An 18,805-nucleotide genomic window follows, 5' to 3' on the forward strand; every position below is an offset into this window, starting at 1 on the left:
CAATGTACAAAGCGAGTTGCACCTATGCGTAAACCCTATCAATTGGCGCTACCTATACACACGAGAAAGTCAAAACTGCACTGACGATTTCAGACTATATTAACAGTGTATTCTTAACACTCACCTGTTTTCCTTTGTGTCCGCACTGAATTAGATTTATTTTTTACACTGCCGATAGCTTGTGTAATTGTTGCTGTGGTGTGGCCAGTTTTGAAGCACTTACGAAGTTGAGTGATATATAGCACACATAGCAACTGATGGCAGCTGTTTATTTACAAAGCATATATATATATATATATAAAATTTTATATAATATACTATCAAAAGAGCGAACATTCAAATTCAAAAATCAACAACTGCCCTCCTCGTCCTTGGCATTGCACGCTGCCCTAACAACCTCAGTTTGCACAGCTTCGTTAAGGTATAAAAACAAGGCACAGTGAAACAGGCTGTTCCGTCTTCACAATGCTTCGGCTCGGTCATTACAAAACATTGTGGCACAAAATGGTGCAAGTTCTCGAAAAACGTTAAACCGTGGACAAGGCTGTGAGCCACTAGGGAAGGGCTTTCCAATAGAACACCTCACTAGTAGTCTACACGGCATTACAGTGAAGCCACTAAAATTCCAAATCTAAAGATGCCGGCGTAAAGTAGCTGGACAATGAAACAATGTGTAGAAGTTGCTGCTAGACGTCGATACAAAATCGGAGATGCTACACGACCATTTGGCAACAAGGGGACCGACGACATATTCACAGCAGGTGGAAGTGACTTAAGAAAGCATTCTAACTTGTTCCTTTCTGGTTGTCCGATAGGATCTCAGCACCCAATAGGGACGAGCGATGTTTGATGAGACCACCACAAGCAGTAATCATACAGCTACGCGATACACCTCCGTTGTCATCGCACAAGACTTCCTGCTTTGCTAACATATTAACTTGAAAGTGGCCTAGGGTAAAAACCTACAACCTACAACACCACACATGAAATAACCTGTTCGCAAGATGACGCAAAACAAGAAAAGATCTGCACAAATTGAGGATTGCATTATCTACGGAGCAGTGTAAATCTAAGGGGAGCGTAGAATGTCAGCACAACTTAACGCGTCGTATCAGTGGACAGTTCCAGTGTTCCACCCGAAACAATGCAGGCGGCAGCAGCAATAAATTAAGAAGCAAGTCTAGCGAATGGCACAATACGCTAGTGTGAAACACGATTCACACAAGAATCCTTATACAATAAATCACTTGAAATGGAACCTATCAAGGAAGGCTGATATGCGAGGGAGAAAAAGGTAGGCAAGGCTGGAAAATTTCACCCTGCTTAGACAGTGAAACACACACACAAACATAGATGCAGAAGAAAAAAAAAAGGGGGGTGGGGCTGTTTGATTCCTGGCAATTCGTGAACAAACAGGCTCTGGGAGCCTTGTGAATAGAAAGTGAAAGAGGTCGTGCCTTCCTTCTCAGTGGACGGTTATATGTGCAGTTAGTAAGGCACTTCAAGGACTGGTCGGCGAACTCCCTTGCAGGGCAAGATTACAAATTTGCAGCAGAAAGAAGGTAAAGTGTGATAAGGCACTGTTTTACGGCCCAACATGTCACCCCAGCATAATGAAAGACACCTCCAGCGTTATCACTTGTTTTCAAGCTGATGGAACGGCTCGACTGTTTGTTTTGAACATGGCTCTATTTCGCGTGCTCGCAAGTGTCTCAAGAGCTTTCCGATGGGACCCGGCTCGCTTTCTTCTGTTCAGTAGCACAGCAGCTGCTGGACCATTAGTTCCGTCGACTCTCCTCAGCGTCCTTCGCCTCAGCTCAGTTTTGTTGCTTGTTCCATCGCCTCTTGCCACCTGAAAAAGGCCGAAAATAATGTTGGCACAGCTCGGCATAGGCCACTTCCATATGTATGAACCAAAGTGGTACAGTAGATGCAATAGAACCTCGTTGCTATGTTTCCAGTTGATACAACTTCCCGTTTCATACGTTCAAAATCGTGGGTTGCGAAAATCTTCCATAGAGCTGCAAATTTTTCTCCTTGTCAATACATTCCAGTATATCACAATTTTCCGGCTCCTATGTTTAAAATTTCAATAACAGTGGTCGTTTTATACGTTTAGCAATCAACTGTGCATATTCTAGCATACAAGCCGGCTGAGCCCGGGCAGCGCGCTAGAGAGCAGCGGTGTTCACCCATCATGGTGGCTTCTCTTCTGTGCCTTGCAGCAAGAGGGTAAAGCTAATGCGAGAGGACTTGTAGCAGAAACACCATGCGAAGAGGAGAGATGCAGTAACTCCATCGCAATGCCTTAGGGGTAAGGGGCAAAGCATTTGATAACACCTGTACGCGCTTACATACAAGTGGGCCAGATTTGGGGAATGCAGCGCCAAGAGTGAGAACGTGGTGAGAGTTGGCCACCATGATGGCTTCTCCACAACGCATTAGTGTAAGGGGACAAAGTATCCGAAAAGACTTTATTAAAGGTCAAATAAATAAAGACGAAGGAAGCGATATTAACTCACCATTAAATTCACAGTACCAGAGGTGTTGCTAAACCTCTTTTGCACTAAGGAAAACACAAATGCGAACGCTTAACTCTTTGAGAAATAGAAAAGGAGCCCTTCGTATTTTAAAGGGCCACTGTCCGGGGAAGGACCTCATAAGCAAAGGAGCCCAGTGCTTCGTTCAGGTACCGGAAATAGTCTGTGCAAAATGCTACAGCGATACACGCGCCACAAAGCAGCAAAAATATAAATCAAAGCTCTCTCATCCTCCCCATCGGGAAACCAGCTTCCCCGTTCTCTTTGAGCCGCAAGGCTGACGTCAGAGTAGTGACGACATCCATTGGTACGTCTCGCTGTCTGACGGGTGAAGGATGGGCGTACACCACTAACTGTGTCCACCGCTCACCGCACGCTTTTCCCTAGCCACGACCACACTGAATGCTTTCAACTGATAATGCAGGTATCCTTCTAGAAGTGTGTTTGGTTGATACCTCGTTGGTGGCAAACATCCAACCACGATGCAACTCCAGTACATCCTAAAGACAACTGCACACCCCAATGTTGGTATTAAGAAAGTTCATCCTTCAATGCTTCTAGCGTTACACAGTTCATATACAGACGGCAAGGCTTATAGAGGATTCAGTTGAGGGGACGAGAGCAGAGGCGCCGAGCATTGCAGAGCAGTACAGGAGCACGCCAAGCGAGGGTATAACTGTCCTCCCATGGGAACGCTCTCTGCGTGACGAGAGCAGCCACATGACCGCACTTCTCTTCCCAGCATTTTCCGCCTGCCCGCAGAGGCGGCCACGGTGGTGGTGGCAGTTGCAACTCGAGGAGGGGCTAACGCTCCGTGAAGAACCGCTTGTTTTGTATGCCTTTGTTCTCACAGCGTGGCGATCTGCCTCCTTTGGCCCTTTCGACACCAGCAGCAACTCTCAAACATGCACACAGCACCTGAGCAATGCCTTCCGCTCTTGATGCAAATTTGTTTAGCTCACCGAGCGCCGACGCTTTGCAGCTGCCATTTTGAGCGTCGCCAACTCAAGAGGGGAAAAAAAACAAAACAAAGATGCCGCGGATGTGACGCTTAATACCACGTGACTTCCTCTACACTCATTTTAGACAAGAGAGCAGCCGGGAGTGTACTCAGGTGCTCTCAGCGGAGGAAAAGCCCTCCTCCTCTACCATTGGAAGCCAGTGATTCTACTCCTGCTCTCCCACTAGAGGGCGTCCTCTTGTCTGAGAGCACCTGCTCCTGCTCTCCCACTCGAATTCACCATTAGTCACAACATGACAGCTTCTTATTTCGATTACAACGCTATGCCACCCTCCCATATCAGGAATGTCATGCACCAATCCAGAAAAGACAAATGCCAAGTTTGGAAAAAAAAAATGTGGGTGGTGCATACATTTTAAAAATACTGACAATTAAATGCAGCCAAATGATTACTATGCCAGCAGGGACCTTGTCTTGTTTCACGCAGAAACACCAATAGGCAAATATTCGTTAATTTGAGGACATGCTCAGAAAATAAAAGGGAGGGGGGGGGGGGGGGGGGGGGGAGAAAGTACTATATTAACCTTGTAGCAAGGTCTGGCGTGTCTGCATAGAAAATCAGAGGGTCAAGGCCCATGTGCTCCAGAAGAAACAGCTGCTCTCGTGGGACCTCTTCAAAGCCCTGCAACAGGTGGCATAAACAGCAAATTAGTTACAAATCGCACAATGAAACTGTGCACACTCAACTGCACCAAAAATGTTCACTAAACAGAACGAAGCGCTCAACTTATCATCTTGCCTGACCAGTAAAGCTAATGCTGCCCAAAATCTTATACGAGCACCATTCAATTCAACCCAGGTACATGCTGATCCTGGTTATATAGAAATATTGTTTATATAGGATAGTCAAAATATCCCCACGAAACTCCCATGCAAAAGTACAGCCCTATCAAATCCTTGTTCAGCAAAGCAGTTAAACATGCGTTAAATGTCCGTGATCTTTAGTTACATCCAGATTTTCGTTATATGCAAATTTCGCGTGAGGACACAAAAGGAAAATGCAGAACAGGAACCAGATTAAGAATTTAATGCAAGGGAAACCAGCATTGAAAGTGTTTACCATAAATCAGAGTTACTTGAAGTTGTAGAAACGGCGAAGAGTTTCGCAATTACGCAGAGGGCGCTGCGCAACTATGGAAGCGGCCTTCCACCTCTGTCACAGCTCACACGAGGTGTCTATGAGAGGGGCAGGGACAGGGGGTGGTGGAAAAGTCTGGGAGCGCATGCAGTTGTATCGTTGCCGGGCGAAGGGGTGCCTGTGTCTTCACACACATTCCCTCTCGCCTATCACCGTCACCCCAGGCATGGCCGAACTCGAGTCCGGCTATGCCCCCGAAAACTGATTCTCTTGCCTCGCGTTGCCAGCGCTCCCCGCTGTCCCCGTTACCGACGTGCGAGACGGCATGGTGGTGATGGGCGCTAATTGCTTTAGGGTGCCCTAACTAATAGCCCCGTGTCTTTTTTTCTTTGTCATTATTTTTTGCTGATTATGAGCATGAACTACTATAGTGCCATGTTCCAAAAGCGAAAGCAGTGAAGACTGTTGTATTTGCCGTGTAGATGCGCCATCGGCGCTGAAAAATAAAACTGTGGTCGCTCGTTGCAATCATAAACATTTCTCTCACGTAAGTTCGTGTTATATCGTCATGAAACTTGTGGGATTTGTCAAATTGTCAGTAATTCAGTACTACCTAAAATATAGTCAGCACCGCAACTTCATTATATCAAGGTCAATCGCCGCAGTTCGCTACATGAAGATTCCAAGTACACGCAATTCAGTAGGGGCGATGTTGAGGAATTGAATAACTTCATAACATCAAGGAATTCGCTACTCGGAGGTGTGTTACATAGAGGTTTAACTGTATATGTGATAAAGATTTTTTTCTGCCTACACCAGCTACACTACTGTGGAAAAACTTCTATGGCGGTATTGCAGTTTTGCTACACTTGTTTAGCTGGTGTAGATGAAAAAAAAAAAAAACAGCCCCTACTAGGTCTAGCTTCAAAACCACGATTGGGGAGGGAGATGTGAAGTGTGGCTGTAGAACTCTTTTGCTGTCGTGCACCAATTTCAACAAAACTCCCCTTGTCATGCCATGGAGCCAACTCGGTTGACCAAAGCCCTCACTCAATTCAAACTGCCTCTTTGGTCTCATCAAGAGCAAATGTATTAAACAGGCTTCTTTTAATTCAAAATTACACATATCAAATAAATTTTAATCCCCTTTGAATAAAATATTGAAAGCTGAGTGCCCAGTCGTCGATCAGTTTTTCAGACTCGACGAGAACCAATAAATATTCAGTGTGAATAAGTGAACACTACAGAAAATCCACGAATTTAAAAATCGTCCTCCTCCTGCATCTGTGCCGTGCTATCAGTGGCATCATATAACCTGCAGTGGCTGCTTCCACTGCCCAAAGCAACCCCCCCCCCCCCCCCCCCCCCCCCCCCAAACAACTGTGCGCTCTGGCTCGCGTGCTCGTCATTGTAGGCCACCTTCAAATGGCAATAAAAAGTGCACCGTAAACTTGAGTGGGAAGAATGGGGTACAAGTAACCAAACCTATCCAAGCCAGTCCATCTGACTGAATTTGCTTAAATATAAGATGGCGCTTCTGATGGCAGGGACAAAGGGCCTGTTGACTGCCACAGTGAAGCCACTTTGTGCCCATTTCGGGCTGACGGAAGAAACTCTACGTCGAAAAATGTTTCTTCACAGCAGTGCCGACGCCTATTTCAGTCTGAAAAATCTAACTTCTGGAGTCCGAAGAGTCTGAATTATCAGTCGCCAATGAGCACACATTACTGCGAGGCTTGCGACGATTCCTCACTAAAGTCCGAAATACCGTGCAAGTCCAAATTACTGGGGTCCAGAAAACAGTCCTGCTACTGTATAACACATAATTCTGCAGCACATTTACCACATCAAAACAAGAAAGTTGCATATGATATCAGAGTGACATACATTCCCTGCCTCCATCGTCATAGAGGGTAAGTTTACATGCTGTTCCCCAAATCTCCCCAGCAGAATTCAGTTCCATCCAGCTCATTCCGCCATCTAAAGAGCACTTAATGCACCTTTTCAACAGCGCCCACACGGAAGCCAAGAAGCGGAACTGTCCGAAGTGCGGCCACATCTTCGCTGGCTCGGTAGACATAAAGCACGTGCTCCTTGATGACGAACCACTGGCGCTTCCACGCTTTCTTCCACCACTGGTGCAAGTAGCCACTCATCGACGAGCCCAGGTCATTGGCTGCCACTTCCTGCATGCACGAGAATGGCCAGGCATTTAACATGGGAGAGACTTTGAAAATGAGTCAAAATTTGGCTGTACAGCATTAGTACAGCAGTAGTATGAACTACTGTACTACTGTACAGCATACTACTGTGCAGCATGCTACTGTGCAGCATGCTACTGTGCAGCATGCTACTGTGCAGCATGCTACTGTGCAGCATGCTACTGTACAGCATACTACTGTGCAGCATTAGTATAAGTAGACACAGCTTGCATTAGAGTTAAAAATTCGTTTTAAATTTTAGGTAGTATTTTTATTTCTTATTTTAATCTTTTTCCGCATATGTACTTTTTCCTTAACATCTACTGTTTGCAGAGTATTGCAATTTTGTATAAATGTAGCAACAAAAGCTTTACCAAAGTGGAATTAAAATTATGTGCATACAACAAAAACTAGATTTGCAATGTTTTTTTACTTTTGTCGTGCATATAAATTGCCACTTATGACTGGTCTTTTTATCCTAAAAACAAACAAACAAACAAATGCACCTAGGCTATTAATTATAGTTCCAGGAATGTAAATACCACTAATTAACACATCTAAGAATTTTTGTTTGCTTATGCCTTAGTTCCCAAAAAAAAGATGTTTCGAGAAAAATGCCAATATAGTCTTTCAAAACATTTTTATTCTTCAAAATTTCTCTGGGCTGTAATCTCTGAAGTGGCAGCATTGCTGGACTGCTATACTCTGTCAGTGTTTGTTCGCTCCTTTCTTGTTTCGCTTCAGATGTCAGCTAGAAATAATTTTTTTGGACCCGCCTTCTGTCTACAGATGTTAGCGTTGACACACACAGAGGTCCTGGGTTGGCTAGCAAATTTACTCATGCTACATTTCCATTATTAAAGCGTGCAAATGCATCATCGACAGCTGTCTCAACTGTTTTGAGACCGAGCTGTGGCTTTAGGACACCTCACCCAAATTAATTGGTTCAGTGCCTCATTGACATTTTGGATCCTCCCATGAAGGCATTTTTAAAGCTGTGCGGGGTCTGAAAGGCCATGATAAATGGGGGTTCCAGTGTCCATCATAACAGTATATTCCAAACCGAATCTGGAGTTTCTGATCAGAAACTTTGGGACACTTTGGTCCCGGAACACAACTGTCCATAAAGCAAACTGTCCGAAATTATTGCGTAAAAAAATAAAATAAAAAAACAGTGCTATGATTGAGGTCAGCTTTTGTGCATAGAGGTGGCCAGTGAAGTTTAAACTAGACATTTTTGTTAACTACATGCTCATTGCTCCAGACACCATGATGAACGAAATAATATGGTGCAACTTGACACGCATCTACTGAACTATGATAGCTTAATGGCATACCATGGATCCTTCAACGTTCCGGACAGTGTGCGCAAGACTGAGCACATGGCAAAACTGAGGAAAACCGTCGTTTTCACTAGGGTCTCATCTCAGATGCAGATAACCATCATAGAGGTGTTCACGAGATAAAATTACTTTTTTCAGGCACATTTGATAATTCAAACTTTTGGTCAATTCGAACGTTTGTTCTGGACCCTTGAAGGTCAAATTAATCAGAGTTTACAGCATCTTCAGTGTTGAAGAAAAGTTTAAAAATTGTCGTGGTGCAGTGACAGAATACACACCATTTACATACTTTAAAGGACCACTGAAAGGGCAGGTCACCGAGGCTGAGAAAAGTTGAAATGCTGATCGATATTGAATGATCCATCATCCGCATGCAATGATTTTTGATCTCACTTCAGAACCGGAACAAGCGGCGATTGAAAATGACTCCTAAATTTTCTTCTCAGTTCTTACACCGGAGCACGCAGCAATGAAAGCAAAAAACAATAAAGATTACAGGCCGGGACCATGCTCCGCCCACAGACTCGTCACTGAGCAATTGGTTTGTTTACTTCCGGTTGGAGCGCTCACTCTGCTCGCTTCGTCCGTTCGACTACTGCAGCTCCTCTCCAATGGACCCGAGCAGAAGCAGCGGATGCACAAAACACGGCGAATAGCTCTGGAGCCACCGATAAGAACATGTGCAGCAAGGGTAATCAGATAATTGACTACGAGCTGATTTATACAGGTGTATGCACAGTGATCACCTACGTCGGCTGAAACGGCTCAATATGACTATTGCCCGGTCGTCCGTATGCCCGACGAACCAGGTCACAGCGGCGCTTCATGAGGATTGTACACACATCCTGTGATGTAATTGTCAATACAGCTCACTATAGCCGAAACTATACCCATCATTTTCATTCGCTAAAACTTGTGAAGGCTGGCGCAGGCGGTGCATCGATAGCCAGTTGACAACGTTAATTTTGGTCGTCGTAGCCAAGACCATGGAGTGGCGCAGCAGTGAAGTGCCATTTGGTTTGATGCAGTACACGTTCATATCAGAAAAGGCAAGTGTTATTATAAGGACTGCCTGCCATACTCGCGCAACAGCAGCATATGGCTGCGCAAGTGTTGAGCTTTCGGCAACAGCACCTCCCACGGGCTTACCAGGCGCTGCGCCTGCCCATCGTTGCCCATCAGCCTAATTTTCTCTCCACAAGTATCGCCAACAACTGTTGCCGGTCGCTTGCAAATCACTCAGCAGAGTGGGTCACACCGGCGCTTCATGGTGATTGTATGCACGTCCTGTGATGTAAGCAATCAGCAATTTCAGTTCACTGTGGTCAAAACCGTATGCGATGGCCAAAGTTTGTGAACTTTATCTCCACAATTGCCAGATTCGCACACACAAAAGTGACGCTCAAAACGGTGCCCAAGAGTGATGCCTCACCAGTATGATGCCAGTTGCCCTCCTTAGTAGTCAAAGCAAGCTCAGACTTAAGCAAAGCCTCTTCTACTATTTAATTTTTCACAGCCCCGCATATAACGCAGGAATTTGGGCGAAATTGTGTCGAAGTGAGCAGCTCCTCCTGACAACAACAGCATGATAATGAGCAACGAGCAATACTGCCCAAATGTCAGAGAGCAATTTTCCGAACAGCTCATCTTCAAGGTGTGACACCGCCTGAACCATGTGAACAAAGGCATTGACTTCGTTTGCGCATGCCTCAGCTTGTACCTCAAGTGTTCATGCATGGAGCAAGCAAATGACTTTCGCACCTACTGGAAGTGTGTCCGTGACATTACGGCCATCGTGGCTGCAGCGAATGGCAGCTGATGCTAGTAACATCAGTGGTATCAAGCATACTCCCCAAATTCACCACCAGGTGCCACTCTATCTGGCTGCGAATTTCAAAAAAGACCGTTTTAAAAAATTGATAATAAATTGCTGGCTCTGTTCCATGTTCCAAAGAATTATACTTTGGTCGATTGCTGAAAAGCACTCGTTCCACACACTGAACACGCTTATCAGTGACCTTAGAACACCTCCCCGCCCTTTTTGTGGCCCCCTAATGTAGGGACGCAATTCGCAGCTCCATTTCCATGGCTCTTTCTCCTCAAAATTTTTCTATCTATCTCTCAAAGGGTGTGCCCTAGGACCTCCAGAAATAGAGTAAAAACTCCAATTTAACAAAACTCGTGATATAAAAGAAGATATTCCAATTCCCCCTCAGATGCAAATAGGTCCCAATGCCTCGACTAACTAAAAATGGCGAAACCAATTTTGTTTTCTGTCTGGAATCAACAAACTTTTTTTTTTGGAAAAGGAAGGTGAAATGCACAAATTTTTGGTCTGTATTTAGAGAATTCCTAAGAATTTATTGATTGCGAGCCAACAGTAACATTGTGTAGCGCCTTCGTCCCGCTTTTATCAAACTGCACCATGCAATACAAGTGAATTGAATTCACGAGATGGCGGATGAAGTGGCAGATCACTTTTACCTATTGCAGCGGTAGGCTGGAACACATGAGGGTACAAAAGATGTACTGGACGCACTTAAAACTTAAGCGGAACCTATGCGGTTGTTACTTAGTGTTCACAAAGTGCACTCAAAAATCACCTACTGTCTTGCTGGGAGATAAAGCGTTGGTGGTGTTAATTGTTATGAGGGCCATAATTTTATTTTCGGGGTGATTAAGTTTCGTCAAAATGATGCTGTGGTAGCCTTCTAGGTACCGCTACACCGCATAACCGAATTTATCGGATCAGGTGACCGAGAAATGCCTCACTCTATTTAACGAATTTCTCTATTAATGAACTAATTAGTGGCTCTTCAACTTCATTGAACTGAGTTCTAACTGTACACTAATAGTGCTTAGATGATGTTTCCCAGATCCTCACTTCCTGTCCCTTGAAAGCGTTGTCTCATCATATCACTAACCTGAGCTGCGTCAACTATGCTGGGTTTTAAAATTGCTTAAAACACCGATATTGCACACCTTCCACAAGTAGTAATTACAATCATTGAGAATGCTATCGCCTTTACAAGGGACAGGCAAGATCTTCAACCACGGAGCACTCAGACCAACAGCATGGCCACCTAAGGAAGCCTCAGGCGAGATGGCACAGAGCACAGTCATGAATTAAACTATGTTCCAACTATGTTCCCCTCAATATCTGCAGGTTGTTTATAGCGACTATCCATGGGTCAGCATCTGTGCATTCCTGCAGTGGGGTAATCTAGGTGCAGCTCGGACTACACCGCTGCTTTATCTAGCCTTGGGAAATATTGTTTCATGGTCTCTTTAACTATACTTCAAGCAAGGTCACAGTAATCTCTCCCACGTCTCCTTCTAGAGCATGTTGGGCCAATATTATTGGCCAACTTTACATACGCCTTGGAGGACCTGTCAAACAGCTGCAGCTGCCACAACCGTTGGACATCTGTGTATGGGCAAGAAGGGGCTGTGAAACCTGCCTGGAGAATTCCACGGGCTTTTTTCCTCTCTTTCTCCTTTGGCTGGCCCAGGTCTCCGTCTCCTTCTGCTTCGGGGTGTTCCCTCAGCTCACCTGTGAGAGACGGAAACAAAGCAAAAACAAAAATAAGAAAAAAAAAAGCTGATTAGCTGATGGAAGATAGACAGGCCCAGGCCAACAGGAGAAGCAAGTCAGACAGTACTACCCCCTGATAACGCACACACTCGGTGGTATCACACTGCTTCGGACCTGAGGGAAGTGTTGTAAGAGTGCAGTCAGCATGTAAATATTTGAATCCGCTATCATAATCTATTTGAAACTGTCATTTTCTAATTGCGTAACCTCACCGCGGGGGCGCAGAGGTGAAAATGCTTGGCTGATGTTCCACGGTACCATGGTTCAAAACCCATCGCTGGCGGCTGCGTTCACCACACTCACCAGCCTGAAGAGAGTGGAAGCAGTCGTCGCAGGTGCGCACGGGTTTGTCCCCCAGGTAAGGCAAGGGTAGCCGGTGGGAGGAGCAAGCTGCGCACACCACCTTGCCACACGCGCGGCAGTGGTGGCGCCGATGGGTGAACGTGAAGCCGCTCGTGCACAGCTGGCACATGGTCACCCGCTGGTCGGGGATCCACACGGGTGCCTCACGACCCAACTCTGAGCTCGAGGAAGACTGTGAGCCCTCCTGCGAGGAGGTGAGGCAGGCATAATTCAAGCTGGACCTTGAAAAACAGCATAAATGGTAGCACATAGTAGTATATATAAAGCTAACAGTTTCAGTAACTAATGTTTCCCCACACTGGTCATTCTCAATACTTTTCAGCCTCGGAAAACACTGAGAGCTCTCAAGGAAAGTGCTGAGGAATCCCAAAAACCTTGGCTTCCATAACCTTTCCTAGCCCAACATCAAAACAAAACAAAAAATTGTTTTCACGCTCACCACAAGCGTAAAGGATGAAAAAAAAAATGAAGTCACTATTATGTTAATAGAAGAAAATGCTGATGCGCAGCTCCTCAAAGAAGCTTGGATCTAGTCGATAGTGACTGGCGGTGCTAAGCAACTGCGGCAGTTAACTCAGTGCAGTGTGATTCCTAGTTCCAAAGTGAAGCTGGTGAAGAAAAGACAGGAATTGAAGCAGGCATAGAGTGAGGTTCTCGGGAAACCTTTTTAAAAAGCATGCCAAGGAGACCAATTTGAGGGTCTTTGTTCCGAAGCTAAGAAAACATAAAATGAGGACTTGGCAGCATTTTTGACAACAAACTGTGCCTATACATATTGTTCTTCATTGCTTTTGCACAACAGAAATGCACTGCTTTTCTTGCATTTTTTTTTTTTAGCGTTTGTTGATGTAAGCAAGTCAAATGTCATTCTTCCCAGTTATGGCAGTCCCTTTAGGTGCTGTACATACACTGTAGATAAATAAATTCTGCGTATATATAAAAAGACTGAATGAACTATAAATGAAAACTCTCCCACATATAGCGTGCAGAATGGCAAGCCGGTGAACCCCGCTGTGTTGCTGCTTCAGCTGCAACTGGATACATAACACTGCCTACCAACTGGTGCAAGATGTGCAGAACGAAATGATCAGACAGGAGTATTAAAGCTGAACGCAAACTATAATATGGTTATGTCAGTTTAATCGTTGAATTATTCACGCCGAAATTCAGCACACAGACAGAATACAACCATCTATCGTTTTCAATACCAATTTGGATGATATCCTTGCCTGATTCGATCAGAATTCATTAGTAATGCGTGCCACCTGCAGTATTGGCAACCCATAGGAAGCCTTCTTGTGTGTCGTCAACGCTGCAGATGACGTGGATTTCGAATAAATTCTGATTGAATTAGGTAAGTATATGTCTAAATTCGTATTAAACACAATAGATGATTGTATGCTATCTGTGTGACGAATTTCAGACCAAATAAGAGGGCGATTTAACCAATAGAAACATATTACAGTTCACGTTTAGTGTTGTAGCAGTCAGTACATATGCAGTCCACAAAGGGGTGGGCAAAAGTGGCCTCCATGCACACATCGTATGGTATTCATTTTTACTGCGCCTACTCCTGAAGTGCTCCAGCATGAAGAATGGCACAGAGCTATGGCACCCTTCAAACTAAAAATAAGCATTCAAGCTGAACAAAACATGCATTTCCCCCCTGTACTGCTTGGCACGGGTACCACTGATCGGTCACTAATGATATGCCTAGCATTTGGTTATACCAACTCTTTTCAGCAATAAGAGGTAGGCAATGCAGTGTCACTGTTTTCAAGACACACTTCAGAGACCATTCATATTAGTGCAGGAATTGCACTAGGAGGAGTAATAGTTTGCACACTTCTCTGGCATCTCTTTTCACATCAAACTTAATTAAATCACTAGAAAGTTGTAGATGTTTATTGTTCTAGCACCTCTTCCTACATCCGATGTCGTTAGCACTCTTGCAAAATTTCAAATCCCTATACTGTGACGTCTAACTGCTCAAAAGGTTTTGCTTGTAGAACAGGGAAAATAGAGAATGGACAGGAGAACAAGATTAGAGGTTCAGAGGCACACATGGCAAATAATGCGACGCAACACCATGGAACGAAGCGCATGCACCAGAAGGAACAGAAAAAGACTTGTGACGGTTTGATCAAGGCGGACATCAGAAATCGCAACAATCGCAAAGCCTGCCCAGAAGGTGAAACACAGCTCTGATGTAACAGCATGATGAGGATGATGCAACAAAACTCAGCAGGGTGGGATTCCCCCAAAAATACTGAACCTCATTGCCCAGAACTCACAAATTCAAACGTGAACTAAGCGCGAAAGTGCACGGGCTACTAGTAGAGGGGGGAAAGTTTCCATGCCTTCTTGAGGACGTGGAATGAGCTCTTGCGATGAATGTTGTCTTCAATGGCTTTGGTCAGGGCTGATATCCACTCTTCCCGTTCCTCAGGTGAACTGCAAGAAGCAAGAATATGGCTGTCACCTAGAGGACAATGATAACCAAGTGCCCCCGAGCAGTGCTACATCAAGCCAAAACATCTGATACATATGCTTGCAACAAAAATTTGATGTCTGCCCCAATCATGTTGCAGCCAAACCTTCTACAAGCTCGAGCTTCCTACACCAAATAATGCCTTGGGGATCCTGCAACAGATTTCAAGATGCATTGATATGCGTTCACTTGCCTAACAGGCATGCAAAAGAAAATAAATAAAAAGCTTCGACATGGTCCCTCAAAAATTCCCAATTTCAATCAACAGCAAATGGCTGCATAGTGAAACAGTCTGCTGTGAGCAAGTCGGGTATACAGTAAAAATTTGTTGATCTGTTTTTTGTTGTTTTTTTTATGCGGGAAGAAAAAAAAGTATAATCCAGGAAAATGTACTGTCTGATTTTGAAAACTTATAAAGGGACAGAACACTGGCCAAATTATGTCGTGACATTATCGTGGAGATGAAAAGACCTTGCCTCATATAGTACAGATCAAGCACTACAATATCAAAGAAAAGAGGCTTTACAATTTTAATTTGCCATCGAAAATCGCATAAAAACAACAGAGGCGCTTTCTAGCGGAGAAACCCTAGTACTTTTGGTGTAGTACCCCACGTGACTACATCTCGGCAAAATATCGCCGATTTTCGCAAGTGCACACTGTTCTTTTTTCTTCTAGGAGTGCTTGTCATAATTCATAATATTTTGCGCTCTCTCCACTGCGTCCTTAAATAAAAACCACTTATTTCGCCACTTCGTACGCCATTCGCAACATCTTCCTCCGATGCACTCACCTCGCAGAGAGGATGAATGAGCGTTTTGTGGTGTAGACGCTGAACTCGTTCTGGTAGTCCTGCTGTGGGGGCACCATCACCTTCATGCCTGACAAGGGAAGCTCGTAGTTGACCCGATAGAAACCCTGAGGCGTTGGCACAAGGTACAAGAGACTGTCGCTGAACTGTTGAATAAAAACAAGCGCCACAACTCATGAGTGCACCACCATACAATATCCACATGAAAAGTAGCCAGCAAGACAAGATACAAATTGCTCACACAACCAATAAGCAACTTAAAAATGTGTGCCACGTTTAAATTTGCATAATGCGATCATGAATACAATGAAAAAACGAAGTCTGAGACCTCCTGAAGATAACAACCTGACCTTGACCTGTTCAAACTTACAGCGGAGAGTTTAGAAAAATACAGACATACACGCAAAAATACAGAAGCAAAAGGTGCATCGATATTATTTTGGGGACAACGCTTAAAAAATGTGCGCGGTATCACAAGACGCGGCAATGTTTCCGACATGTTAACGCCCACAACTTTGCATACAGCAGTGACCACTGTCACCCCTGTGCTGCTGCTCACTCCTCTGTACCTCTCACTGCCCAGACCTGTGCATGTTTTCCCTTTTCTTTTGCCTACTCCACTCATCTCTTTCAATGCCTTCTTTTTCTCAACATCTCGCACTGCCTTCTTAGCTCTTTCGCCCGACCTCACGACAATTCATTTACCTCACGGCAACTCTGCATGGAAAGCTAAGCCAACTGCCGAAGTTTCTACGAGCAGCAATTTACGCCTACAACATGACAAGTCTGCAAGATTCTGGCAAGGAGTCGACATCCTCACCCACTGTCAAGAAGTGAGACTTTGGGGGAAACAGGGCTTAATATCTCCGATCCAGTTTTCTGATGAAATTCACAATCGTAAAACTGAAAAGAAAAAGCCTGCTTTACTGTTTAAAGCAATTTTATGTGAAATAGAGACTGCCAAAGGTGACCTAGACTTCATAGTGCTCAAATGGATGGCACCATTTGCATATCTTGTTGTGCAGAGAAGCTCCAGTGATAAAAAAAAAAGAAAAAAAAAACAATGCCACACAAATTGATGTGTTCACCAAAAGGCAAAATATTCACCATTAAATATATGAGACATCCAGTCAGAACGAGACAGTAGTGCAAGTTTGTGACCCACAAAATGTAGTGTACAGCAGTACCATCTTATCGTGGTGACACAATGGAAAAGCACAAAGCCTCTAAAAATAACATTGTAGCCGATCTTCAGTTACCCAGATGAAAACAAAGAAAAGAAAAGAGGCGAGCAGCGCGGCTCTGAGGCAATTATAAAAATTTCTTCAGCCTGTGAAATATACATAGTCGATCTCGAATATACCAAGGCCAGTTCGATCAAATTACTGCTTACAGTGGAGAGTCAAAAGGTCCCATTGAAAACCCGTGAAGAACTACAGCACTAAATGCATTTACCAAACCCCCGCAAATGAAACATCTGATACATCCAACAGTGCACCACATCTAGACGAGATGCTCCTTACAATGAGATTCCTGCGATCAATTTTTTAGCGCAGAGCAGTGCCATGCACAAATCTTTGGCTGTACTATCTCCGTGACGGTGGCATCAAACTGCGTACCGCGACGAACATGGCAATATGGTTGGTGGTAGCCGTTTGCTGCTGCTGTCGTGTGAGGAAACCAGCGTTGGGAACAATATTGGCTACCACGCAGTGAAGCTAACTGCCTACCTGCAGGCGACACACGGCTTTCACTTTAACTTCGCTCGCCTTGCTGCCAAAAGTGTTGAAAAAGACAACTGCACCTTCTGTTTAATAAAAAAATATCGAATTTATTGAGCACCAGTAGCACGAACAGGCCACTTTTCCTAGGCAGCCGCTGATTACAAAGCACTATCTATGGCTGCTCAGGATAGGCTTAACGACATCAAGCAAGCAATGCAATGTCAGTATATCACTCAGTGGCATGCTGAAGAATGCCCGTCACTAGGCATTGGTGCACATCTTACTTCTTCTTACTTATCTTACTTTAAGACATTTTATGCAATTTTTTTATTCACTGCCATATTTCATATATTTCATTGACACATCAAACTATTTCGTGATCCTTCTCGAATTTCATATACCCATGTTGATATCACTTAATATAAATCACAACTCGAGTAAAAAGAGTTCAACAATCTTTCTGGTGTGGGTGCTGTGAACTACGTGCCACATGCAGTAAAAATCAGTGAGGGCGTACCAGAACGAAGTACCTTGGCTGCATCTCCTTCCGAGAGACCTTCATCAGCTCGCCTTCCTTCAAGAAAGTCTGTAGGTGAATGAAAAAAATCATTGTGTAGGTACAGGCCAGCTAGCCAGGACAGCCCAGTGCAGTGAAAAGAGAAGAACCCACCCTTCCTGGTTTCAGCACTTCGTAGCGGTTGGAGATCCTGTTCTGGAGTGACATCAGCTTAGAGAAATTGTCCTGCAAAAGCAGAGATTAAAAAAGAAAATCTACAAGACTGCCAATGAGCGATGTTTTGAGATCACCAAACAATCAACTGACAATTGAACTTTTCTTCGAACAGTGAATGCCGAATCCTATTACAACACACTCGGTTAAAGAAGCAGCAGATTTTTCTCAACAAGAGGCCAATCAGAGCTCTACAGTTTCCTCTCAATGTCCAGTCCACATACTATCCTCCACTGTGCCTCAAAACTAATGGTACACTGCGGTTTATTAATCGAACAGAGCGGACCCTTGACAATTCATACTCGCACAGTTCACACAGGAACCTTATTTGAAATGGCAGATCGGCCCGTTCATCAACAAGGAGTACATCAAGAGAGTCTTGGCGTCCTAGAAGTTTCAATAGCCAAATGAGCATAACATATAAGCGCTATGTGTGGGGGGCTTACCCCTAGCCTCATGCTCTCGTTGGCGTGCTGAGCGACCTGAGACACGATCTCGAGTGCTGAGCAGGCATCGCTGTACTCGGGCGTGTCCACCTCCAGGTTCTTGACGTAGTCGGTGAGGAGTAGCCTGTACTGGGGTATCCGCTGGATGGGCTTCAGCATGTACTGCTGCAACGTCAGCTGCCGGCAGCGGCTGCTCTGCTGCATGGGCAAACCGCACCGTCAACACACATGGATTGCACTCCGAGCCACCACTGTCAAGCTTTCTGTACATTTTTCAAGGTAATAATAACAATAATAATAATATGATAATAATTGGTTCACAGGAAGAAAAATGTGCAGTATCTGCCACACGTTTCTGTGAACACCTGAAACATGCCATAAGTGAACGAGAGAAATTGGGAGTGAAAGCGAAAAGAGAGAAAGGGGTGCCGTACTGGAGTGCTATGGAGTAATTTTGACCAC

At 44.6% G+C, this 18,805-nt stretch overlaps 1 protein-coding gene across 2 annotated transcripts in view; it reads right to left on the reverse strand.

Annotated features, from left to right (window-relative positions):
* Positions 1–255: 255 nt before the first annotated feature.
* Positions 256–18,805, reverse strand: part of LOC146179031 (uncharacterized) — a 52,089-nt gene continuing 33,539 nt past the window's right edge. Inside the window, exons 9-18 of one of the 2 annotated variants that reach the window (XM_084578747.1) lie at positions 18,344–18,538; positions 17,838–17,909; positions 17,685–17,753; positions 15,426–15,589; positions 14,502–14,595; positions 12,082–12,325; positions 11,641–11,736; positions 6,640–6,821; positions 4,086–4,183; positions 256–1,852 (exon numbers count right to left, since the gene is read on the reverse strand). In XM_084578747.1, coding sequence (XP_084434873.1) covers positions 1,813–1,852; positions 4,086–4,183; positions 6,640–6,821; positions 11,641–11,736; positions 12,082–12,325; positions 14,502–14,595; positions 15,426–15,589; positions 17,685–17,753; positions 17,838–17,909; positions 18,344–18,538 — 1,254 coding nt within the window. In that variant the 3' untranslated portion in view covers positions 256–1,812. Of the gene's footprint in view, positions 1,853–4,085; positions 4,184–6,639; positions 6,822–11,640; positions 11,737–12,081; positions 12,326–14,501; positions 14,596–15,425; positions 15,590–17,684; positions 17,754–17,837; positions 17,910–18,343; positions 18,542–18,805 lie in introns of both variants that reach the window. The other variant, XM_084578746.1, reaches the window with a different exon arrangement.

Source organism: Amblyomma maculatum, chromosome 9, assembly GCF_055883805.1.
Source record: "Amblyomma maculatum isolate TAMU_Amacu chromosome 9, ASM5588380v1, whole genome shotgun sequence".
NCBI classification, from domain to species: domain Eukaryota; kingdom Metazoa; phylum Arthropoda; class Arachnida; order Ixodida; family Ixodidae; genus Amblyomma; species Amblyomma maculatum.